Here is a 26,103-nt window from a genome sequence, read left to right on the forward strand (position 1 = left end):
ATAAAACCACTCTTTATTTAACAGAAAACAACCTAGCAAGGTGGGAGCAAAAAGAAAGTAGCTGGGCACATTCATACAAGGAAATTATCAAACAATAAGAAACACTTTTATTTTAACTTTACAACATATAAATATGAGACATCTGTGCTTTCAACACAGCTCCCCCCCAACCCCCGACCGCCTTCCATGCCCAGGGTCCGTATCAGATTGCGAAGTAGCTCTGTGCTACCGGAGGGCTGCTTGTGCAGAGGTCACACTGAGCCAGGAGCACGTTGAAACCCAGCAGGCATCACCACCTGCCCCTCTGTCATCTGCTCAGGTCCCGGTTGGAAGCTCTATTACACAGCACCCTTTCCTCGGGAGACAGGCTGCTGAAGAAGGGGTGCAGCAGAGCTTCAGAGAATGTGATCCTCTTGGAAGGATCAAACTCTAACATCTTCTTCATGAGGTCGAAGAGCTGCACGTGCTCCGTCGAGTCATACAGCATGTAGGTCTGAAACAGAACAGCAAAGATGGAGCTTTAGGAAATGCAGACCAACAGCAGGGGAAGAGCCAGACACGACTCCACACACTGCAGCCAGAAAGGGGGCACCACTGGTGCAGTTAAGACAGGTGCTGACCCCCTCTCTCTACTCCTGAGAAAGCCAAGGGAAGGTGTAAGAAATCTGGGGCATTCAAAGAGGTCAGCGGTTGACTTCAGCACACAAACCGAGGGCTGCAGGAACCCTGGGGCAGTGACTCTTCTCCACTAACTAACCCAGCCCCTTGGGAGAGAAGCATCCCTGGCAACAGTTCCACGCTGCTTTTTAGGGGGAAGCAAAAGGAGCAGGAGCAGCACCTCAAGACTGGGTCTACAGGGGGCACAACTCTTGGCAACAGCCGTATTTCGAAGGTTACTAACGAATTGAATGTTCAGTGCCGCATTAGCATTAGGGTGCTTCCAGCCATGGCGCTTGGAAAGTGCACCACTCAGCATGGCTCCACAGACCCCCCACCTTTCGAAATCCTCTTATCCCAGGCAGTGAATATTGAATATTCAGCACCTCATCAGTAATCTTCAAAATGGCCATGAGCATGGCTAGTTGGAACATTTGTGCCTGTGGGGAGACACCCCAAGTGATTCTCTGCCAAACTTCTGGCTCCCAGTAGTACTTCAGTTGAGGTGAGAGCCCCAGCCGGCCTGAGCTCACTACACCTGAAGCCCCAGCCCTCTTTCCCACAGCCTTGTCCTGTAGAGCATCAGACAAATGTAAACCTGGGTAGCAGGTGTAAAAGAAAGTTCATCTTCACTCAGTGCATAGTTAACCTGTGGAACTCCTCGCCAGAGACGACTGTGAAGGCTAAGACTGTAAGAGTTCAAAGACGAGCTAGATAAATTCATGGCGGTTAGGTCCATAAAAGGCTATTAGCCAGGGGGCAGGAATGGTGTCCCTGGGCTCTGTCTGTCAGAAGCTGGAGATGGATGGCAGGAGACAAATCATTTGACCATTGTCTTTAGTCCACACCTGGCACGGGCCACTGTCAGCAGACAGGCTACTGGGCTGGATGGACCTTTGGTCTGACCCAGTATAGCCGCTCCTATGTTCTTAACCATCTCCACTTGGTGAGAAGTCACAGGGTGTCCACTCCAGCTACATACTACCCCCTGTAGAGGGAAATCCCTTGGGAGAGGTGGTGCTCTACAGAAAGTGCGTATTGTGCCTCTATCAACCATAGCATCTGCACATCGCTCTGTACTCTATCATCCCACCCCGTGCCCCAAGGGAGGGCAGAGCAGGCATGGGGCACAGTGAGGCTAAGTGACATGCCCAAGGGCACAGAATCCATGTTTCCTGCACTCCCCCTCTCCCCCGATTACAGGGCCAATTCTCTTCTCTACTCCCGGTCTTCTCTGCGCTGTAATGGGGCACAAGCTGGATCCCAGGCCCCCATCCCCTCAGCCTTCCAGGCATGGAAGATCAGATTCCCTATAAATTGGTGGTTCTCCCCAAGCCTTGTCAGGGAGCAGCAGCTACATGAGAGCTCCCTCTCCTGGCCCAGAACAGTAAAAGTAGCCCGACCCAGGCCCTCAGCTTCTAGTCAGAAAATGACAGAGTAAGAGCAACCAGCCCGTCTTTCTATAGCAGAGCTGGGGAACCCTGGGTCTGTCAGGGGAAAAGAAATATCAGTCAAGGGCCTCACACAAGCAAAAAGAGAAGAAAAAAATTCAACTCCTCTGTAGTCAGGGCCAGATAAGGCTTTGGGGGCTACTAGATTGTGTGGCTCCTTAAGCGCAGGGGCAGGCCAAAACTGAGGGGTTCAGAAAGAGGTAGGAGGCGGGTGTGGGGCTGAGGACTGACAGGGTGGGGCCAGGACAAGGCATTTGGGATGGAAGTGGAAGCTCCAGGCTGCAGCCACAGGGTTTGGGGCACGGAATGGGGGTGCAGGAGGCTTACCTGCAACAGCCCCTCCTGTGGTGGGGGTGGAGGAGGCAGCCAATGGAAGCTGTGGGGGGTGGAGCCTGCCAGGTGAGGGCTGCACAGGGATGGAATTTTCCCTGATGCTCACAGCTCCAGCCCAGGCAGTGAGAGAGCAGCACATGGAGGGCACAGTAAGGGGGCATCTGTGGCTGCAGCCCAGGGCCCTGGCTAAGGGGCCTTGCAAAGACATCTGGACTTCGGGCAGCCTGGAGACCATTCTGGGGCAGGGGTCCCCCTGAGCCCAGCTCTTTGGGCTGCAGCTCCTAAAGCCCTGTTCTTAATCCAGCTCTTCCTGTAGCGGGAACAGGCTTGGGGCGCCAGCACTTCTGCCCCACGCGGGAGCTCAGAGTCTGCTTCCAGCCAGCAGCCCAGAGACCTGCCCCCGCCCAGCTCAAATTAAACCAGGGCCAAGGGCTGTTCTAGCGACTTCCATCATCACCATCCCCCTGGCACAGCTGGGGATGCTGGAGCCACTGGAGGAGACTGTCGTGGGTCACAGCAAAGCAGCCCCAGACCGAGCGCAGAACCCAGGGCCTGCGTTTCAGACGTGCAGAGCAGCCTCAGCTCGTGCTAGAAGACGCTGGAGATCAGGCGTCCCGCTCCTTAGCCCATCTGGGCGACTGTGCTACCTTCCCCAAGTTCTAGGAACGTGCCCATCTGTAACACGCTGCAGGGCATGGTCCTGCACTAGCCCAAAGGGACGTCTTTCCCAACTGCCGCTCCAGTGGATTTGGGAACAGGATCCCAAGCGATCACAAAGCACTGGGTAGTCGGCTCTGGGAAAGCGACTGCAGCTGGAAACAGTTCCAGTGGGCAGACAGTCACTGCGGTCGCGGCAAGGTTTTGCTTTTGTGCCGAGATGCTCCCTGCATCCAGGGAACGAGCTACCCTCCCATCTCCCACGTCGTTTCGACACTGAGAGCCGCATTCACATTTCCCCTGAGCGTCACCTGCTTTTGTCACTCCCCCAGCATGCCGGGTGACGCAGCGGATTGGCTAGGAGTCCCAGCACCCACTGCAGAGCACCCTAGGCTCTCTCCAGGGATCAGAGCTGTGCCATACCTGCAGCGGTTTGCAGTTTTCTTGGACGTATCTCCCATCCGATGTGTTCTCATCCCACACCAGGCCCCCCTTGTGGAAGTACTTCTGTTTCCTGTACAACAGAAGGAAATACTCAAGAGTCTTAACTGCTAAAGGAATCGGGAGGAGCCCACCAATGGGATACGGGCAGCCTCGCCGTGAGACAAGGCATCGGTGTTAAGGCTCAAGTACATTACACAGAGGACACTGTACCCATTTCCCAAAGCACTTTGGAAAATGACATGCTGGGTATTCTACCAGCCTGACCAGCAAGCCAGGGAGTCCTTAAAGCCTAGCTGGAAGATTTCTAGCAGCTAATAAAGGCAGGTTTCATCACAAGTCCCATCCACAGCACTTTTCACCCCGGGATTCCAGAGGATTTTACAAAGACCATGACATAGCACTTGCATTTCGCTGACGGGAAAAAACAGGCAATGAGAAGGGACTTGACTTGCCCGCAGTCAATGGGAGAGCAGGGAAGAGAATCCAGGTCATCTGACTCCCATTCCAGCAGCTCAGCCACCGGAGCGTGCTGCCATGAACTGATCAAAATTTCTGATTTTGGGGCTGTTTGTGTGGAAGTTCAGTGTCATGTCAGCCAGACATTGCAGCCTTTTCAGGGGTATAAAACAACCTAGGGTTCCATTATCTCGAGGCTGCTCAGCCATTTACTCAATGAAACTTATTTCAAGTCTTCTCTTGACTTTATGATCTCCATGCAGGGCTACAACTCCCCTAGCGTTCTGATGCACGGCCCTCTATCAGAGACAGTCCCCTGCTTGCTCTGCCTTCACCAGAATGATGCAAGAGACCAGTCAGCTGCTCAAAGTTCAGAAGCTGGTTCTCACCGGGTTTTGTGGATCATGTGAGATGGGATTGGCCCAAGGATTTTTTCCATCATTACAAGATGCTCGCGATTCTCATGCGTCTGTGGAGAAAGAGCCACCGGGTTATATTCTTAGCTTTGAAAAACTCTGTCACACAAAGACGACGGGAAGAGATTTAAACCCGCACTTCCGAGGAGGGACTAGTAGGAGCGTCTCCTCATGGTGCCCAGAAAAATATCGGTCCAAATCCATGACTGTATTTGGACCCCTAATTTCTACCGAGTGTGATGGAAATTAAGAGCAAAAAGTACCATAGCTGATTTGGGCTTTGAAAGAAGGATAAAGCTTACACCAGTCGAAGGCAGAAAGGCCTTGTGAAAGTATACCTGGAACAGCGTGAAGCCACGGTAATATTCAAAGAGAATGCAGCCAATACTCCAGACGTCACATGGCTGTGCCCAGCCCAGCTCTGCAACAGAGGGGGGAAAATGATCGTATCCAATGATAAATGTGGAGCGAGAACAAATTCCTTATTACTGGCTTCTACCTTCCTTTGTCAGCTGGAGAAACCGAGAACTCAGCTACACGCCCAGTGGATTTCTGGGGTGAGATGACTGTTCAGCTCTCTGGGAGTCAGAGACCCGGAAAGGACAAACGCCTCCTGTTCAGTCTGTGTGCTGAAGTGGTGCTTCTCTGATTAAATCAGCTGTGATACTTCACCATAGCTTCTCAGCTCTCTGCCATCCCCTATGTACCAAGCTCTCACCCAAAGGTCTGGGCATGTATTTACGGACAGCGCTTTGCATATGTGGGAGTATCTTTGCTTCAAGCTTTGGATGTGATATAGACCAGGCGTGCTGGCTGAGCCGCACCCCAACCTTCACTCCCAAGAGACCCACAGCAGCAGCAGGTTTAACTTTCTGCCTAAATATGCCAGCACAGATTGTCACAGAACACTGAAACGGGAAGGGACCTCACGAGGTCATCAAGTCCCATCCCCTGCCCTCATGGAGGAACCAAGCACCATCTAGACCATCCCTGTCAGATATTTATCTAACCTGTTCTTACATATCACCAGTGCTTGAGATCCACAGCCACCCTAGACAATTTATTCTTGTCATTAACCTCCCCGGCAGGAAGTTTTTCATAACGTCCAACCTAAACCTCTCTTGCGGCAATTGAAGCCTATTGCTTCTTGTCCCATTTTCAGAGGCGAAGGAGAAGAATTTTCCCCCCTCCTTTTTGTAACAACACTCTCCAGTCCAGAATCAGAGACTTTCCAGTCAGTACTCTCTTGCGAAGCCCAGTTCTTACCCTCATACAACCGTTGGCCCAACGGTTTTGTCCCCAGCCTCTTCCCCAGAAATCCAACAGGAGAGACAGAGGAGTAACTCCACTCACCCAGAATCACCTCTGGCGGGCGGTAATGCCGAGTAGCGACAATAGTAGTATGATGCTCATGGTCAAAAGTGGCGCTTCCAAAGTCAGCCACGCGGATACTTGTGTTCCTAATAGATCTCTCCTCACAGCTCTGCAACACAAGAGACAGTCAGCAGGAGCCTGGGACGCTCCAGTGTGACCCTTCTAGCCTAAGAAGAGTTCCACGCCCATGACAGGCGATGCAGTAGAGAAGTGCTGCATTTGTGTGGTGCCTTCCACCCAGGTAGCCATGTGCACTTCATTCTGCATTCTATTTCAGGCCTGTCAGTCTGCACAGCTCCTGACCTTGTCTCCCACATCCAAGCCACTGAAGGTGCTGGCCCTCGCGCTCAACCAGGGAATGGGAAAAGGGAAAGTCTTTTCTTGCAGGAAGAGACGCGAGGTTTTCAATCATTCCCCACTCTTGCTCAGAGCCCCAACTTACCTTGGTCTCGTTGTACAAGGTGTCAAAATCGGAATTCACAAAGAGGATGTTTTCAGGTTTGAGGTCAGTGTGGGTCAGCTGGTTGTCATGTAAAACTGCAAACGGGTGTAAGAGAGAAGAGAAAAGTTTAAGACTCAAGCGCTGACCCTTCCACGCATCTGTATCTGTTACACAGGCCTTGTCAATACATGCTCCCGTGTTCCCCACGATCAGTGCTCTGAATCAGAATGCAAGGTGTTGCACCAGGGTCCATGGCAGCTGCGTACCAAACAGGTTTGTTAAGCTACGCAAAGCTCCCTTCTTTGAAGGAATGTGGCTCTGCATCATCACGTTTTAACTGTTAAAGTCACATTTCAATCACCCCAGCACGTCCGCCACATACAGTCAGTTCTGTGTGACTTTCCCAAGGCTTTTCCCCCCTCTTGTGGGTGGGAACTGAGGAGAATCTAGAAAGCCGTGTCTCCAATTCACCTCCCTCTCCGTTCTGCAAAAGCTTCGGAATCGCTTCCTTCATTTTAAGCTCTTCCGAGTGCGGAAAGTGCCGGACACTCTCCAGGTGCGCGTAAAAACAAACTGACATTTTGAAAAGAAAACGGGAGCCGGTGAGTAGAACTCAGCTCGCTGGGGCAGAGGAATCTGGGTAACTTACACCTCAAGGCGTGGCACAGCTGGTACGCCATGTGCCGGATCTGCGGGAGGTGATATGGCTGAAAGTTGTTCTCCTTCAGGAACTCAAAGGTGTTCTTGCCCAGAAGCTCAAAGGCGATGCACATGTGGCCATGGAAGTTGAACCAATCAGACATCAGGACACACAAACTGGACAGGATGGATTGAGTGTTATTCGCCACGTAACCATCTTCCAAGGAAGCCGTGTTCCCACCCTTCGCTAGGATTCTACCGCACACACATTGACTTTGCAGCAACAGCACCACCATGCTTCTCCCTAAGCAACCTGGGATGCACCAGCTCAATTACGAGACGGCAAGGACGTCCAGAGCGAGCAAAACAATTTTCTTACACAGTAGGGGACAGGAGGCGGGGCAAATGTTTTACTTTAAAGAACGGCCACGCTGGGTCAGACCAAAGGTCCATCCAGCCCAGTGGCCAGTGCCAGGTGTCCCAAGGGGAATGAAGGGAACAGGTAATCTTCAACTGAACCATTGGCGGCTTCTGGCAAGGGCTAGACTGCTAGGGGCACCTTCCCTGCCCATCCTGGCAAATCTCCTCCAGGAATTTAGGTGGTTCTTTAAAGGACTTAATCTTATTAACAAGGAAGGCTAAACTACCCCGGTCCCCAGACATTTAAATGGCAGGCGATTACATAGCCAGCGACCTAGGAATAAAAGTCACAATTCAGAAGACACCATTTTGTAGGTAGCCACAGAAGACTGGTATTAAGTTTCCATGCTCTTATGATCTGTCCCACACATGACCCTGCATGCGCCCCCTTCCTCTCAGTAGACACGCTGCCGGTACTGGGCCGCTTCTGCGCGAGACCAAAACTTACTATTTGTTGTCCTTGTCTCGCTCTCTAATTTTCTTTAGGACATTAATTTCCAGTCTGGCTGCTTCTCGGTACTTTCCCACATTTCTAATAATTTTCAGCGCCACCTGGGATTTACCTCTGCTGGGGGGAAGATGACACAGGAATGGGTCAGAGGTGGACGAGGTCAGACTACCTCAGCAAATAATTGTCAGTATAGGGCCCTAGACAACAAACAGCTCCCAGGTTCTCTTGAGAGCCTTACCCAGTTCCTCCTGGGACAGGGAATGAGCAAACATGCCTACAATAACTCCTGGGAAAAGGTAGGAGATGCCAGCCATTTTTCAGCCCCTCCCCAAATCCGTTCTCAGGCCCATGCAGTGGGAGCAAGCCAGAGCCGCCCATCGCTGTAAGTTACGTACCCTGCAATTTACTGTAGTGTGAAACTGGGAAAAGTCAGGATCAAGGAGAATCTATCACCCAGCTTCATCTGCATATTCAGGCCCTCTGATGGGGGGAAGTTGCAGGGGGGGAGGAGGAGGGGGCAGTTGTCCTGGAGCTCCAGCTGCCGACGCTGCTACTTCGGCAGTGGCAGCAGCCGAATCTCCGGGCGCATTTGAAAGGCTGCGGCGGCCGCACAGGAGTGCTGCTCTGCGCAGCTTTTTTTTTTTTTTGGGCAGGAGGAAGCAGCACCATGGTCTGGGCCATGCTGCCCTCTTTGGACCTCGGCCCCACCCCTCCAAGGGCACAGAGCTGGGCCCCACTCCCACCTCGCCGGGGGCCTGTGGTGGCTGCTGGCAGAAGAGGCAACTAAAGCCACTTTGTGGAAATGGTTTCCGGTCCCCCTCCCAAGGCTCGCTGAGGGCTAATGCACTTATCCAAATGCCAGCTTACGCCCCAGGAGTGAGGAGCTCCCCAGACAGCTGCAAGATGGGAGAGGTGGAAGTGACCCCCGATGCAGTGCTGGCCACACCCCTTGCCTGCCTCATCCTCCTCTCACATGCCAAAGGATCTAAAGTGGCATTTTTCTACTCCATATTGCGCAGTGCCCAGGGCAGGGACTCCACTCCTGCAGACCTCAGGAAGGGACAGGGTGCTCCCCCCCAGTCCTGGGCTCTCTTCAGCCCTGGTTCAGACTATGTTCTTTGAGGTCAGGGACTGTCTTTTTTCTGGTGTGTTTGTATAGTCCCTAGAAAAATAGGCAAAACCACAATGCCCTGCATCATATGCCCCCCTTATAGGGCCTAAGGGCTCAATCCCTATTAGAGGCCCAGGGAAGTGAGAGAAGTTTGCATGTTTTACCATAAGCTGGGGTGCACAAACCGGGGGGCACAGCACAATCAGATCCTCCTCCGCCCCCCACCGCCTCTCTCCAGTCACCTGCCCTGCGCAGAGCAGCCTGCCTCCCTGCCCCCTTGATTTCTGCCATCGGAGAGCCAGCTTCATTTCCGGTCCCCTCCATTGTCTCCCCACAGCCTCTCTCGGGCAGCACTGCCTGCTCCCTGCCCTGCAGTCAACAGAGGGCCAGCATAATTTCCAGCCCCTCACCCCCACACGAGAGCCTCTGCTGCCTCCCTGTTGCTTCTCTAGGCTCAGCTGACCTGCACTGGCAGCCTCCCGGTTACCTCCGTCTTCCGGGAGTCAGGTTTTGCAGAAGCAGCTGAGTGAGGTTAATACGTGTGTGCTTTTACCAGGACAGCCCCTTTGCGTCAGTTTCCTCAGAGTCCAGGCTTTTTTTTCTTTTTAAATGTGCAATCATGTTGATTTGTTTGTTTGTTTAATTTTAAAGAGCTGCCCAGCAGGGTGGGAAATGGGCGGGGGCCAGGCTCTTTAAACAGCAGGCGGTGTCCTCCTGTCTGGTCCCCCTCAAGCTGGACCATGAGTCAGGCTCTTGAAACAGGAAGATAAAGAACCACCTGGCACTGCTGGAGTTAGGAGGGCTCGTTAAGCAGAGGGAATTTTTTGCTTTACTAGCTGGCTGGGGACAGCGGTAGGACTTTGCCTCCAGCTATGTCGTGAATACCCTCTCCCCTGCTGCGTGCATTGTCCTTGCACCACTGCAGTTTACATTGCTGCCTCAGAGACTGGCAGCAGCCAGAGCTCGTGTCCTGATAGTCGCAGATTTTACTTACTACCCCAGTGCAGACAGTATAAGAGAAGAGGAGGGTACAGTGACCTGTACAGAGGATATGTTTGTTCTGTCTGGCTAGTCACAGTTCTATACCAATTAATAACCTTTGTACATTCTATAGTCTTATTTTCTTACATACACCAAAAGGGTTTTTTTTTTCCTTCTCCCCTTCATATGAACATAACACAAATGTCTGTTGGGGGGGGGGGGGGGGGACGGCTAACTGCAAGAACAAAAAGCGGGGACCGCTGTAAAAAGTGTGCTTACGCCTGCTATGAGCCATAATCTCACACAAATCACCGTCAGAGCCTTAACTCTGCCCCAGTAGAGACAAAGGCTGCAAGTTCATATTCTGGCAGAAGGCACGATCAGGCACTCCATTACGCTAAATGGGCACCAGATTGTACACAGTAGTAACGGAGCTGTAATAAGTCTCCCCGGGTAGTACAGAAACACATCTTGTTTCCATTGGTCAAGCCGCACCCTCCAACATATGCAGTTCGGAGTGGTTTCTGAGGCAGTCGTATGTGGAGATCCCCCTTGGCAAACCAGGGACGGGCACAGAAGTGAGAAAGCACAGTCAGCAGAGTACCAGCTAGTGGGGAAACCGATGATCTGCACGTTCTTGTCTATTAGCAAGAGAGGATGAGGGGAATACCAAGTAAGGCGAACCACCGCTGAACAACCCCTTCGAACAGAACTGCGGAAAGCCGCAGAATAAGATCTTCTCAGGTTATAATCAATAAGGCCCCTCAAGTGCATCATCTTACCCCGCACCCGTTTTGCTAGCAACTTTTTGCAAGGGACAGGAGTGGCACTCAACAGACCAGAGGCCCAGTGCCAGATGCTGAACATGGACGAGCTGGGGAGAGCAAACCACCCCTTAGGAAAGGGCAAATCCACCCCGGCCACCTGTGAACTGACTGTTACATCACAGATAAGTGACTCGGAGACCAAGGACAGCATACCTGGCATGGTCCACACACTCCACAACCTTGCCGAAAGTGCCTTCGCCGAGGCTGCCGACAATCTCATCTAGGAGAGAAAACAAGAGCCAATGTGAGCTCCAGGAACAGAGAGGGCCGGAGGTCCTGCCTGTCACAGCATTCACATCTCACAAAGGCATTTCATTGCTACACTCTTTAAAACAGAAGTGTCTATTTGTCTGCTTCAGGCAATTACTGGTCAGCCCATTTATAAGCAATAAACACTAGTGACCCCTCCAGTACAATAAGAGAGATCTCGTCTAACACGGGGATAGAAAGTAGAGAGGTAAAGTTTTACGAAAGGTGGCTGTACATCGCTCTTGGAGCCAATCGCCGATTCTGCACACCAGGTGACCTTCCTTGTCATCTTCCACGCTCCTGCTGCGTTTACTGCTCTGGTGGCTTCTCTGCACACACCGCCCCCCGAAACGCCATCCGACCAATCGCACACCGCGGGCAGTTCCGATTGGCAGATTGAGGTGTCATTCAAAGATGGAGACGACGATGCGTCGGTGGTTGGATTTTCCAGATTCATAAGGCACACAGCATATATAACGATAGGGATATTGCAAGGGACACGTCAAGACACAAACTGACTTCAAAACAGAAAAGTAAAAAACAGCTACAGGTATGTAAAGAACTGTCTCATTAGCTACAGTGGCGGATGCAGCTGCCTCTTAGCAGGAAGTGCCACCCTCTTCTCTGGAAGGGAGCAGCAGCTGGGTTGCTCCAGTCACTGGCTTCATACAAGCATCCCCCCTACGTTTTGCCACAGAGGAGCAGCTTCCTCTATGGCGCGAGAAGAGCGAGTGCCTTGCCAGTCATGTCACTTTCTCCAGTGGCCAGCGTGCCGATGGGTAGAGGACACAAGTCAGGTTCGTCAGGCTGTCCAGTAGAAGCCAGACTAGCAGTTTCCCCTTTGCAGAGTCTGTCCCGCTGTCCTTTGTAGGTTTATTAACAAACATCTCCAGCTAGCCTAGGGGATCTGTCCCACCCTTGACCCGACACTATTCGGCCCTTCCCATCCTGATGAAACAATCACGGAAATGATCCTACATCTGCAAGCCTGAATGGACCCATATAGGACCGGTGTCGGCCTCCTTCCTCAAAGAGATTTTAAAGCTTGGAAGAATTCTAGGAGCAGGATAAAGTCAAGTCCCTGGAAAGCCTTACAGCTCATGGCTCCTGGTCTGCTAAAGATAAGAGCTCACAATGAAGCCCGTTGCTACTAGCTTCTACTGGAAAACCAGCCACACATTCCTAGAGGTTCCTTCCCGCCAGCAGAAACACTCCCATCAAAGTCAACAACTCTTCTGTCCAACCACTGAACTTTCTTCTTTAGTCCCTCAAAACAAAAAAGTGTAAAATGAGTTACATTCTGCACAGTGAGAGATACGGTAACGGGGCTCTAAACTTCCACGTCTGCACTTCCTAATAATGTGATCTGCCATGCTCCTTCCCCCAACGAGTCAAGAAAAGAATGAACTACAGACAAAGTTTAAGAGATCGTCTGAAATGGAGAAAAAGTTACAAGAGTCTTTGAGAGAGCTGGGAGGTTTCACGACACAGAGTAGAGATCACCACAACCAAAACCTGCATACTACCACCACACATACACAGTTGTTATCGGAACATTTCAATTGTTTAAGCTTGACGTTAAAACTCATAAAATCAGTTAGAAAAAAAGGGAGAAAAAAATTGATGGGCCTTTAAGCATTCCAAACCACGTAAGACTTCAGTGTAACCACAGGGGTGAGGAATCAATCGTTTTGTTTACACTATATAAAAGCAACAAACGTGAATACTGTGAATAGTAACAAGTATTTACTAGGGTATGACAGAGGCGGTAAAGTTAGAACATTTGGTTGAGCACCTCACACAACCCCACTTTGCCACCCGACTATCAACCATCTCGTAACTAGAAGAGGGAGGTTGTAGTTCATTCCAGTCAGAGCGAGAAAAGTGATATTCTCAAACAGACCCCGGTCCAAGGAAACTTGTGGCAACAATCTGGGCTGCCCTCCCAGGCAGGAGACTTCTCCCCAGTACTGTGGGGAAGGGGTGCCACGGTGCTAATAGGTCTGACGAACGCGTTTGACACAGCTGACTCATCCTAAGGGGCATGAGATTCTGCCACAGTTAAACAAAGCTGTCTGCACTGAAGTACCTTATGCTGTCAGTATCAACTCAGGCAGAAGTTTCAATATGCAGTAGAAGTGGAATAGTCAAGCAAATACAACAGGAGGACACACAAGAACGGCGGATGCTGCAACAATGCAGGCCTGACCCCAGGACTTCCCCTTGTAACGGTGCAGGCAATCACTCCACCTGGTTTGCCTGCACTGCCCCAGACCAACCCTTGCCTTGGAAAGCTAGGCTTTATTTCCAGGTGCTAGGAATGGTCTGTCAAAACATCAACAACTATCAATGCTTCCAGCTTAAAGACACCGTGAAGTGGAACACAACCAAGAACAAAACAGAAGAGGGATTAGAGGTACTCACCCAGTGTCGTCAGAGCTACAGAAAGTAAAAAGTTAGAACATGAACACTCCCGAACTCATCTGGATGCTACTCACCGAGGAGGCACTGCTACAAGACCTGGTCCTGCGTTTCCGGCAGCGATGCTGGTGCTTCCTTGTTCGGTGGTACTCTCTCTCCCGGGATCTCCGGCAGTGATGCGAACGGGCAGAGTAATAATCCTCTCCGAAAGAAGGGCTTCGGTCTTCAAATCTGTAGTTATCGCTCTCTCGTCTGTCTCTGTACCGCCTTTGGTAAGGTATCCTCTCATGGCTGCATTACAAACAAGAACCCACTCACAAACTTGGGAACGCAGACCACACCACAGCACACACAAAAGAAAGCACTGCTGCTCACAGAGGCAGCTTGACTGCGGGTGCGTTTGTTCCTCACTGCCCTGCCGAAGGCACAACGGTAACAGATCTCGTTCTGAACTGAATGCTGACCTGGGAGTTTGCAGCGTATCACAGGACTTTTTGGCCAAAAGGATGGGATGTCAGAAACCATGTGGTATTCGCTCCTTTATCGGAAAGAAGGCACAATGTGCAGGTTTTAGAACTGACAAGGACTACATTCTCCCTACAAACTCATGCATCTCATCAATACCATGAGAGAAAGACACTCATACATCCTGGATGAAGTAGGAAAAGGGTTTTTTGTTTGTTTTGTTTTTAAGAAGATGGAGAATACCAGAGAGACTATGTGATTTGTCCAGCCTGACAAATCCTGGTAATCCAAGGGAGCGCAATGGGAATTTAACTTCATGACTGCCTTCACCTCCACACCATGCTTCCTCTCACTGACAGCTTGAGACACTAGCATCCACCATTTGATTACAAAGCAGCACCCACCGTATTGCTGTACATTTTAACCAGAAGGGATTACCTCTGTGGACCAAACAGACCATTCAGAAACCAGGGACTGACTACAGAGACTGATGACTGGTCAATACCGCCAAACTTGTACTGGCAGATTTCAGTGTGGCTTGAAAGCCCATCTCTTATTAACAGAAGCTGGCCCAACAAAAGATATCTCTCACCTACCTTGACTCTGGGCTGACACAGATACAACATTGCATAAAGTTATACAATGTTTAGGGTAAACGTTAGGCCAATTTATAACAAACAGATACTTACATTAATTGCCAAAGGATGCGAGACCTTCCACATTTAGCAGCTACAAATGTGTCTTCCACAATTATTTGTGAGCCTGAAACCTCAACTTTAGTGCCAAGTGCTTGCGTTTTTAACTAGCCCCGTCACAATGTTGTTACTACTATACAAAAAGAGAGGGGTTCCACAAACCTGGTCGAGCTTCTCCTACACCAGACTACTGTGATCCAAACAGCGAATCCCTCTGGGATACGGGGCCAGAAATGGTTAAGCCGCTTGTAAGCTAACTGACCCAGATTCACCCTTTAGAGACACACTGATAGGTTTGTATTTGTGTGTGTTTACGTACATACTGGGCGAATGTAACCAAACAGCTCCTGTAACTGTATGCTGTTAAGTCAGAAGCCAAAAGGAGATATTAATATTTAAATAAACTGTAAATAGTGATATCACGGTCTAGATTTGTCTTTGATGTATGTATCAAATCACCTATGTAAGACGAGATCAGTAATTAGCAATATGATTAACATAAGGCCTGTGAGAAAACAGAAAATTACTTCAAAAACCTACTGTTCGTCCAAGGACTGGTGCTGTCAAAAGGCTGTAAAATATTTTGATAAAAACTCTTGGGACCTGATCTGTTCACTGAGAAGTCTGAGACCAAATACTGAGGTCTCCAGTCCCATCTAGACTGCCCCAATACTGAATATTTGGACACCGAAACAGAACCTGATGAACTGATTCTGGAAAGGTCTCTTTGCAATTTGGAAGCGTAACAGCTTGCCTATCAAACTGGCCTGACAACTCTATTCATGCCTGTATATAAAATAATCTTTTAACCAATGCTCTCTCCTTTTTAATAAGTTTTAACTTAATTGATAAGAACTGTTTGTAAGCAACTATGTGGGTACAATCTGAAATATTCATTAACCTGGGAGGTAACCTGGCTGATCCTTTGGGAATGGCACAATGTTCTATATAGTCAACAAGATTTTCAGGAATCCTCCTCATAATTTGACCTGTCTGTCTGTGTGGGACCCCAAGGCTGGGTTGCTTTAAGAGAACTGCACTTTTGGCTTCTGGGTAAATAGTAAGGCATTGAGGAAGTTACTTCGTTGTGATTTGTAAATCTGAACATCACAATAGCCACCAATTTTGGGGACTGCCTGTCCCATTCTTTACAGTTTGCCCTAACTGAACAATTTCAATGTGCTCCCCCACCCCCATCCATAAGGACACCCACTTTTCCTTAGTTTGCTAGGACTGGGCAGAGTTCAGACTCCGTCCCAGGCTCTACGCACAGACCCCAGACGAAAATCTTATGTCTGACACCCCGCTTGGCAGAGGAAACGACATGGTCCAAATACCTGCTGTCCCCTACCCTCACTACAAAAGCAAGCTGGTCTCTTCCCCTTTCTGGTTCTCCCGTCTGAATCCTTAGTTTTATGCTCCCAACCAACACCCGGGTTTCTTCGTTCTACTGGTGATGACTCTGCACTCTCCACATCATCAACCCTGAAACAGAAATTTGGTCAAACTGGTTTTCCTGCTCCGGCACGCTCATTGGCAGGTTAGAGCACAATCACGAACACTAGCAACTCCATTCATTAGGTCCAGGAAACATACACTATAGTGCTGTCAGCACATTTGCTTCCGTACCTACACGGAGGCATTTCATGACAGAACTATCTCATATCAGCCAGAATTCCTAAGATTTCCCATACGGTCACGGGGTGTGATACTCAATGACAAGTCAGTGTCTAGGAAGGAAAGTTTGCAGTTCAAAAGAAAAGGTCACGGTGAGTGTGTCCTATGCTTTAAGGTTGTCTGCAGTTTACTTTATACAGGGCATTTTTGGTGTGCAGCCAACTACAAGTTGAAGCCATGAGATGTTTACGTAACAGCAACCAATCCAATCTTGAATCATAATTTTGGAGGCTGATAATATTCCAGTTTGTCAAATATCAGTTTTCTTCTCCCCAACCTCTGCTAACACAGGGGCCAATTCTTGCCAAGCAGGACAGTGATTTCATTTGATTCACTAGATGCTGGACCAAGACCAATTCATTTAACACAGACTGCCAAAAAGATGGTCACTTATGACCTTGCTTGAAACTGAAATACAGATCTCGGGATCCTAGAATTAAGGTAAAAAGGGAACATCACACTAATCTAGTCCGACCTCTGGCATATTGCAGGCCACAGAATCTCACCCACCTAGTCCTGTCTAGTAGGCCCTCCGGCTGAGCTACTGAAGTCCTCAAATCTTCACATCAAGATTCCCAACAAAACATTAAACATCAACAACAGGGAGGTGAAAGAATTTAAGGGTGAGCTTGTGACTGCAATGCTTACTGTGCTAGCTATCCTGTTTCACATGCACACCGCACTACCGGCAAACGTCAGTTCCTAGTCCCACCATTCCCTGACACAGATGCTGAGTGGCTATGATATTTATATTTGCACCTATGCGTTATTTTTGGTTTGTTCTAATGAATGGCTTTGAACAAGGCTGGAATTGAAGCAAGGTCAAATCAGGAAGTCACACATGTAGCTGAATTAAAAAGAGCTCTTTTTAGAAATCCCTGTGATGAGGGTAACACTTTTGCTTTATTCAATAACTAAATCTGGGCAAGTATCAGAGAGGCAGCCGTGTTAGTCTGTAGCTTCGAGAACAGCAAGAAGTCTTGTGGCACCTTATAGACTAACATATTTTGGAGCATAAGCTAATGCTCCAAACTATCTGTTAGTCTATAAGGTGCCACAAGACTTTTTATTAAATCTGGGCAGAAATTTCAGAAGAATTTGGTTTGACATTAAAGGTTTAATGCACGCTTTGATATCAGTACTGAGAAACACTGACTTCAGGGAAGAGAATTCTCCTTCATCAATACTTACAGTATCCCAGGCTACACCCACACTATCACAGCAAGTTGACCTAATGTATCTGGAGTGGACGAATCTTAACGTGATTACCTGTGGCACCCACCCGACCTAGGATGGATGGGAGACATTTTCCCCATCAACTTATCTTAGTCTTCTCATCCAAGGTAAGGTACTGGGGGTCAAATGGAAAGCAATTTGTGGTCAGTTTGGCAGGTCTTCATCAGACCTGCCAAATCAATCACAAGTGCACCACTCTCTGCTCCACAGATCAGATGTAGATGTAGCCTCGCTATTTTAGCCACAAGTTTTGCTCAGGCATGGAGTCAAAGATATACTTCTCTATCAGGAATGCACAATGCTGAAACTATTAGCCACGATCAGGAAATAAATGTTGTCGCCACTCAATTCTATACCTGAAACCTGATTAGACTCAAAGATGAGTACATTATAGAATGTGTCACCCAGCCATATATACCCACCCATTCCAGAACAGTCGCTTAGAGGAGAATCTGAGCTTCCACTTAAGCCATCTCTCACCTTCTAGACCGTGATCTCCTCGGAAGATCCCTGTGAGGCTGGTATCGCAGTCTTCCTTCATATTCTCTGCTGTGAGACCGCCTCCTCTTCCATTTGTGACTCATATAGGTTTCCTGCTCAGGGGATTGATATCGCTTACAGTGATGCATCTAGGAATATAAGAAAGGCACTTTGAGTAAAAAATTTCATGTACTCTATGGGCAAACATTTCTGCTGCTCACACCTAGGTCCCCACCAACTTCTACACAGAGTTCAGGAGCTCCATCACCCCTGGAACTAACCGATCACATTTTATCAAAGCCTCATACATCTCACTGCATACTAAGCAAACAGCCATGAAAAAAGAAACCACACTTACCATAAAATACTAGGACTGGAAGGGACCTTGAGAGGCCATCGAGTCCAACCCCCTGCACTCATGGCAGGACCAAGTACTGTCTAAACCATCCCTGAGACATCTATCTAACCTGTTCTTGAATATCACCAGCGACAGAGATTCCACAACCTCCCTTGGCGATTTATTCCACTGTTTGACCACCCTGACAGTTAGGAACTTTTTCCTAATGTCCACCCTAAACCTCCCTTGCTGCAGTTTAAGCCCATTGCCTCTTGTTCTATCCTCAGAGGCCAAGAAGAACAAGTTTTCTCCTTCCTCCTTATGACACCCTTTTAGATACCTGAAAACCGCTATCATGTCTCCCCTCAATCTTCTCTTTTCCAAACTAAACAAGCCCAATTCTTTTAGCCTTTCTTCATAGGTCACATTCTCTAGAACTTTAATCTTTCCTGTAGCTCTTTTCTGGACCCTCTCTAATTTCTCCACATCTTTCTTGAACTGCGGTGCCCAGAACTGGACACAATACTCCAGCTGAGGCCTAACCAGCACAGAGTAGAGCGGAAGAATGACTTCTCGTGTCTTGTTCACAAACACACCTGTTAATGCATCCCAGAATCACGTTTGCTTTTTTTGCAACAGCATCACACTGTCGACTCATATTTAACTTGTGGTCCACTATAACCCCTAGATCTCTTTCGGCTGTAGTCATTCCTAGACAGCCTCTCCCCATTCTGTATGTGTGAAACTGATTGTTCCTTCCCAAGTGGAGCACTTTGCATTTGTCCTTATTAAACTTCATCCTGTTTCCCTCAGACCATTTCTCCAATTTATCCAGATCATTTTGAATTATGACCCTATCCTCCAAAGCAGTTGCAACCCCTCCCAACTTGGTATCATCTGCAAACTTAATAAGCGTACTTTCTGTGCCAATATCTAAATCGTTGATGAAGATATTGAACAGAACCGGTCCTAACACAGACCACTGTGGAACCCCACTTGTTATACTTTTCCAGCAGGATTGAGAACCATTAAGAACTACTCTCTGTGTACGGTTATCCAGCCAGTTATGCACCCACCTTATAGTAGCCTCATCTAAATTGTATTTGCAATTGTATTGTAATTGTATCTAAATTTGTAGTTTTTTTAAAAGAATATCATACGAGACCGTATCAAATGCTTTACTAAAGTCTAGGTATACCACATCTACCGCTTCTCCCCTACCCACAAGGCTCGTTATCCTATCAAAGAAAGCTATCAGATTAGTTTGACATGATTTGTTCTTTACAAATCCATGCTGGCTGTTCCCTATCACCTTACCACCTTACAAGTGCTTGCACATGGATTTCTTTAACAACCTGTTCCGTTATTTTTCCTGGCACTGAAGTTAAGCTGACTGGCCTGTAGTTTCCTGGGTTACTGTTATTCCCCTTTTTATAGATGGGCACTATATTTGCCCTCTTCCAGTCTTCTGGAATCTCTCTTGTCTCCTGTGATTTTCCAAAGATGATAGATAAAGTCTCAGATACCTCCTCTATCAGCTCCTTGAGTATTCTAGGATGCATATCATCAGGTCCTGGTGACTTCCAGACATCTAATTTTTCTAAGTGATTTTTAACTTGTTCTTTTATTTCAACTTCTAACCCTACCCCTTTCCCACTTGCACTCACAATGTTGGGCATTCCTTCATCAGACTTCTCAGCGAAGACTGAAACAAAGAAGTCATTAAGCATCTCTGCCATTTCCAAGTTCCCTGTTACTGTTTCTCCCTCCCTCACTGAGCAATGACACTTGAAGACTTGGCAGAAAAATGTCATAAAAACTATCACCAACAATATCAGTAAGTTATAGTTTTTAAAAAAAAAAACTTTGCAATGCAAGCTGCGCAAGTAATCAAACCCAAAAACATCAGTAACACTATCAACGAAAATTCACCCTTTTCCCAAAAGTTTTACACCCTCTTTTGCTACAAACACTTAAAATTACTGTAACCAAAAGAGCTTAGGCAAATCTTTTCCTTTAATTTTTTCCAGCTTGTTTGTTTTGTAAGAAATTGTGTAATCTGTTTAGTTTCCCAGGCACACCAGTTAAGTTTACCCTGTTTCACACGGTCTTTCACAAAAGCAAAAAGGAAGAGAATACACTCCTAAACAGCAAGTGTGATTGCATAATGGCAGAAATTGGCAGGGAGTCACAGGAATAAACATGGGACTTGCTGCTATTTTAACTTTTAAAAAACCAAATTAAAGAAAACAAAAGCACTGCTGCTCTGTTAAAAATGATGCCTAAATAATCTGACACAAAAGGGACTTGGACAGCTGAGTATCTGTAACCAGAGATAAAATCTTTCACTTCCTGATCACAGAAGCCACTCTGTGTTAACATAGTGTGGGTTTAAAAAAAAAAAAAAATCTGTAACCCTGAAGACCTTTTCACTGAAATGCAAAATGACATGCTTAGCTCAATTTATAGTGGCCTGGAGTCCTCATCTGCAGAAAAAACAGATCTCAACTGTTACTATTAGGGAATCTTCCACATGGGTATTAGAAGCACAACTGAGATTTAAGAATGTAGTGGCCAGAGTAGAGGTTGATTATTCAGCATCTTCTGTCATTGCTTTGCCCTGCCCCAGTGTTGCAAAGCAGCCATAAATCCTGGTTTACATGGCCTCAGGAAGATTCCTCGGCTTAAGGAAGTCCTCTGGTGGCATAAAGCAGTCATAGCAGCTCTTACACCGCTTCAGAAAGAGGCCTGAACAAACTGCACAATGACATCCCAGCTGCTCAAAAAAAGCCTTGGTGGCACTTCATGTCAGAGCGTACTGTGAAGGCTACTCTAGCTCGGCCTGGATACATGCTTGCTCTAAGATCACAGAGCATCTGAGGTCAGTTTGAATAGTTTAGCAGACATGGGCCCCATCTTCTTTTAAGTGAATAACTAAATTAACTCACTATTACGCTAAGAACTGCAACAACCACCAGCCTCGTAAGAGACCACCATCAGATGAATTTAGGACCAAAGTTTTAAAAAAGCAAGATCAACCATTTCCATTTTTTGTATCTTTATTTGTTCTAAAGAAAAATTCCAGCGAAACCATGTGTTATGAATGAATGCCTGTAAAGGGTTAAACCCAGAGAGAGGGGGTTCTCTGTTGGCAATCAGCCAGGTGAGCTGAGGGGAAGGGGGGGGGATCTTTGGAACTGAAACAGTTACCTGTTGAGGGGTCCCTTCCCTCATCTGGCCCAAGCAGAGAGACCAACATGTTTCATTCTGAACAGGCTTAACAAATCCAGTAAATATACAGACTACAACATGACTTGGACATACAGATATGTAAGTAGAAAGGAAACATTTAGTCAGCTGCAATCTGGTTATTTGGTGTGGGACTTTTCAGGCTGGCTGATGTATCCCCATGCACCATATACTGTAACTTCTAAACTGAATTCTAGAGAAACAATTCTTTGTGCTTTTAGCTACCTTTTTTTTCCTGCTGCATTGTAACACCTACCAGCCAAGTATGCTTTATCACTTCATTGGTATACTTTATGTTTTGTTTTATTAATAAATCACTTTTTCTTTAAGGTAATGTTTTAATCCCTGTGTACTTGGGAAGCGTCAGTGTATATGTACACCTCAGATAAAGGTCAGCTATCAGATAGCAGCTTAATTTCTTCCTCTTTGTTTCAAGCTCTTTCCTAAGGGAGAGGTTTTAAGAGCTTGGGGTTATCCCACAGGGAGAGTTTTAAAGGTTTTTTCTCACTTGGGTGGTGGCAGCTACTTCCCAGGGTTAGGGAATCTGTGATCTTGGGAAGTTTTTAAGTATAAGCCTATAGAGGGAAGGTATTTTTATGGTCTCTTGCAACCCCCCACTTTTTGTACTCAGAGTAGGGATCAGCCTTGACACCATGTATTTGGATTTAAACCCTATGGGTAGGTAGATTTAGCCAAAGTGATTTAAGTCATCAATTTTAATCTTGTTTTGCACTTCTAGCTTTTAGTTATTTTGCTAAATAAAGGTTAATTACATCAACTGGTATAATTATGAAGATGAGCTGATTTGCAACTAAGTATGAAATTTAGCATAAAGACAACATTACTTTTTGCTAACCAAGGGGATTTACCTTTACAGTACACACTGTCTTAACCAGCATTCTCACATCCAGAATTCTCAAATAACCAGCATTTTAACCATAAGTAAATTTGTTACCTTATATAAGTACAGTAGAGTGAAAGTAAAATAAATACAGCAAATAAGTTTACAGTCTACTGTTGTTGGTAAAGAAAGTACTCTGCATACATTTTTGTTTGTTAATATCTAATCTTGTTTTTCTTTAGCGTTATGCATTGCTAGGTACACCTCTCTATTATCCAGAGTACATGAACATCCAGCAATCTCCCAAGATTGACAGCTATGGAAGAGTTTACTGTATTTAGACAATAATGCATCTTAACATACTTTTACTTATATTCTTAATTTCTGTGCTTTCCTTCTGATTCAGTTTATAATTAAAACGTAGCACCATTTGATGCATTAAAATCTGAGAATTCACTGCAGCATTTTGGATTTATTGACATGATTTTAATAGATAACAAATTTCAGCCTTACTAATGGGTAAAAATTTCTACTTTAATTTTCAAAATTTGTAAAAGAAAATTATTTTGAATAAAATCTGATTTAATTAAAAAGAATTTAAAAAAATTAAAGCTAATTGATTTTTTTACCCACCCCGTAACCCTTGCAGTATTGTCAACTCTAAACACTGCAGAACTAGACTAATTCACAGGAGATAGAAAAGAAAATTAAGTGCATTTTCTTTGCAAAGACATGCAAAAGTACAAATGTGGAAAGCCTGGCAGGTTTTGACTCAGGTCTAGTTAAAGAAATCATTTTTTTTTTTAAAACCTTATCTTTTAACAAGTGCCCCTGAAAAGAACAAAGCAGTCATTCCTGGTTTCTCCCTCACCTTGTATGGTTTTTCTAGATCTATTCTATTGCCTTATTTCTATTTTATCTCCACCTTCGGTATGAAGCAAGATGAGTCCTACTCTTCTGAGGTAGAAAAAAGCCTTAACCAGGGATACCAGTATTTTCTCCTACCATCTCATAATGGTAACCTCATGTCTACATAAGCTTTTACTAGAAGCATGAGCTCTGTTCCTCTGACAGTGAAAATGGCAGCTTGAGAACATCACAGATAACTACTTCTCACCAGGCAAGTGCCAGCTTTGTGATTAAGAGACTAAACTAAAGTCCACAAACTGTGTTCAGCCTCTATGACCAGAGATGAACATTTCCCCTCCTTTCATCCACCGTCATTCCCCAGTATGTTAATCCACTTCTCATTCTGCCAATCTTGGTAGACAAGGGCAAAAAATTTCTCCGAACAACTCTGTGACAACGGTTTTTCTGTTTGTGCTTTTACAGAACCCAGTCAGGTAGTAATCCCACTAAACAAGAAACAGTCCATATTTTTAGGAAGCAGTGTTCCTCCATGCAGTAGGCCTACAAAAACGCGCACTCGATCATGCTTTGAAAGCTGCAGAAGAAAGGCCTTTGGTTTGTTTGCATTCTTCATGAAAGGCCAGAAATAAACACTCTAAGGAGACATACCGGCTCATCCAAAATTAAAATCTTACCGTCTCCCCCAACCGAATTCTATTATTTCTACATATTCCTCGGCACAGTGCCCAAAACCAGGGCTCAGCTGTGAAAAGTGCCGCAAATTTCAAACCCCTCCCATCTCACAGGAACAAGTAGGCTCAGCAGAGGAATTAGTGTCAGCGACACGTGATATGCACCGTGAGCAAAACAGGCCCAGAGGCACAGAAGGGACACTCGGGAGTACGCGGGGGAGGGGCGCCCCAGAGGCGGGGGAGCAAGTCTGGAAGGCGTCCCGAGAGCAGGCGCCTGCCCCAGAGCGAGGGGGAGATTAGGAAATCGCCCCAGGACCCTTGGGCCTTGATGTGCCACCCCAGAGGCGGGAGTGAGCAGGGCAGGGGCGCCCCGAAAGCAGAGGCCCCGTGGGGAGCAGAGCAGGGGGCGGCCTCGGGACCCTCGGAGTTTTGGGGGGCCGCCCCAGAGGCGAGGGAGCAAGGTCGGGGGCCGGGTACAGAGCGCCCGGGGTGGGGGGGGGTCGCGGGACTCTGGAGGCTAACGGGGCGGGGGCTGAGGCGGGGCGCCCCCGAGGCGGCGAAGGGAAGAGCTCAGACCTGGCGCCGGAGAAGCGCGTCTCGCCCCTCAGGCCCGTCCCGTGCCCCATCCGGGTCTCTCCCCTCCCCCTCTCCGAGTTCCCGGATGTTGTGGGCTCCGCTCGCCCCGCCCGGCCCGGCCCGGAGGCTCTCGCGGCCGGACGCCCCGCACTCACCGTCCCTCACCCCCTCAGCGCTGCGCTCGGCTGGGCCGCTCGGCCCCTGCGCCGGCTGCTTCCGCTTCCGGCTGGACCGGCAGCGCGAGCGAGTACCCCGCAGCGGCCTCCGCCAACCACGGCAGGAGTTGCGCGCGCAGCGCCTTCCTGCTGACAACCCGACGCGCCGACAAGAGCGGCTCCTCCGGGCCCTTCCTGTGCTCCCGGTCACTCTAGCCACCCGCTCTACGCTCGTGGAGGACTCTTCTGCTCCCCCAGCCTTGTTCTCGTGGCATGTGGCGACTGGCAGAGCCTCTGCACCGCGCCCCCGGGGTGTGGCGTTTGATTTCCTTGGTTGCCAGGAGGCGTGAAGGACTTTCACGGGCACAGAGTGCGTGGCAGGCTCCCTGGCCGCTGGGGCACTGCACTGGCCTTGCTCCGGCTGCAAGCCTGTAGGTTTTGCCGTGCACCACCCTGGCCCAGCTTGGCTGCAGGGTCCGGGTCCCTGTAAGCTTAGTGCTTAGGCAACCACACAGAAGAGATTCAGGCACTGCCCAGCTGATTAGCACAGCACCCACAGCCGGCAGCCTGTGTTTCTATTGGTGGTGCACATCCCCGCATGCCCTTGGCATACAGAACAAAAATTATTCCGCCCACAGATGGGAAAAATTAGAGGGAATGCTGCTGCAGAGTGGCGCATCTTAGAGAGAGCCCCTGAGTAACTTCAGCCTATGGGGAGCAGCTGGCAAGAGCTGGCTCATCTTGGTGGAATTTTAAGAGGCCCTGTAGAATTGTGCAGTGGGCTAGAAATTACTCTTAAAATGCCATATTTGTTTTACAAGTCCATGCAAACAATCCCATCTGCACTAAAGGGATTCTATGAATCCCCTAATTAGCCCATTGGAAAATCAAAAGAAATTTCAGATACGACACTAGCCCCTGAGCACCCTTGCCAATTTTTGGCAAGGGATTCAAGGAGGATTTGCTCATCTTTCCAGTCAAGTGCATGACCCACACCCCCACACTACATAGGCAAGGACAATGAGTCCCCAGGCTTCCCTACATCTGCAGGCTGCTGGATATGTTGACAGCTGCTACCTTCCCCCCCACCCATCTCTCCAACATCTGCTCTCTACAAGACTTCCTCTGAGCAAGTGTTCTCAATTCCGATTGGTGAGTGGGATCAGTAAAGAACCTTAAGCTTGTATATTACAGTAGCTAATGCCTGAGACAGGAACTTATGCTATAAATTGAAATGAATGAAAGAATGCTATAAGCTGTAGCCCAGTGTGACAATGTCTGGGTCACAGATTATGCTGGTGAATGACATGGAAATGTTGGTATTGACCTTTCGTAAAAGGTTGTGTTTACAGAGAAGTACATATGGGGTAATTTGCGTCCTCACAGGATTCCTCTACATTTGAGTTGGAATTGTCTCTTCCTGGCTCCCGAACTGATAATTGCTTGGTATTGAAAAAGGAGTTTTCCTCCTATGGCTGCTGCAGGGCCTTGGAAAGCTTGAGAAGTCAATATCCTAGGAAAA

The 26,103-nt window shown here is 47.9% G+C and overlaps 2 protein-coding genes across 8 annotated transcripts in view; one reads left to right on the top strand and one right to left on the bottom strand.

Annotated features, from left to right (window-relative positions):
• Positions 1–93: 93 nt before the first annotated feature.
• CLK3 (CDC like kinase 3) lies at positions 94–25,223 on the bottom strand. Of its 6 annotated transcripts, none has more exons than XM_075006613.1 (13): positions 24,592–25,220; positions 17,883–18,031; positions 13,407–13,620; positions 11,144–11,237; positions 10,813–10,879; positions 7,738–7,857; positions 6,880–7,046; positions 6,231–6,325; positions 5,768–5,897; positions 4,753–4,835; positions 4,388–4,467; positions 3,522–3,612; positions 94–493 (listed from the first exon to the last, which is right to left on the bottom strand). In XM_075006613.1, the coding sequence occupies exons 2-13, from the start codon at positions 18,029–18,031 to the stop codon at positions 308–310; spliced, it is 1,476 nt and encodes a 491-aa protein (XP_074862714.1). In that variant the 5' UTR covers positions 24,592–25,220; the 3' UTR covers positions 94–307. The 6 variants fall into 6 exon arrangements, with proteins under 6 accessions (XP_074862714.1, XP_074862712.1, XP_074862715.1 ...); XM_075006611.1 differs by having other exon boundaries at positions 24,582–25,219; XM_075006614.1 differs by having other exon boundaries at positions 7,738–7,854; positions 24,582–25,218.
• A 113-nt stretch (positions 25,224–25,336) lies between these two features.
• Positions 25,337–26,103, top strand: part of LOC142019549 (uncharacterized) — a 48,588-nt gene continuing 47,821 nt past the window's right edge. The window contains exon 1 of one of the 2 annotated variants that reach the window (XM_075006595.1): positions 25,337–25,733. The gene's annotated coding sequence lies outside the window, so the exon portion shown is untranslated. The remainder of the gene's footprint in view (positions 25,734–26,103) is intronic. The other variant, XM_075006602.1, reaches the window with a different exon arrangement.

Source organism: Carettochelys insculpta, chromosome 12 (assembly GCF_033958435.1).
Source record: "Carettochelys insculpta isolate YL-2023 chromosome 12, ASM3395843v1, whole genome shotgun sequence".
In the NCBI taxonomy this organism is placed as follows: Eukaryota; Metazoa; Chordata; order Testudines; family Carettochelyidae; genus Carettochelys; species Carettochelys insculpta.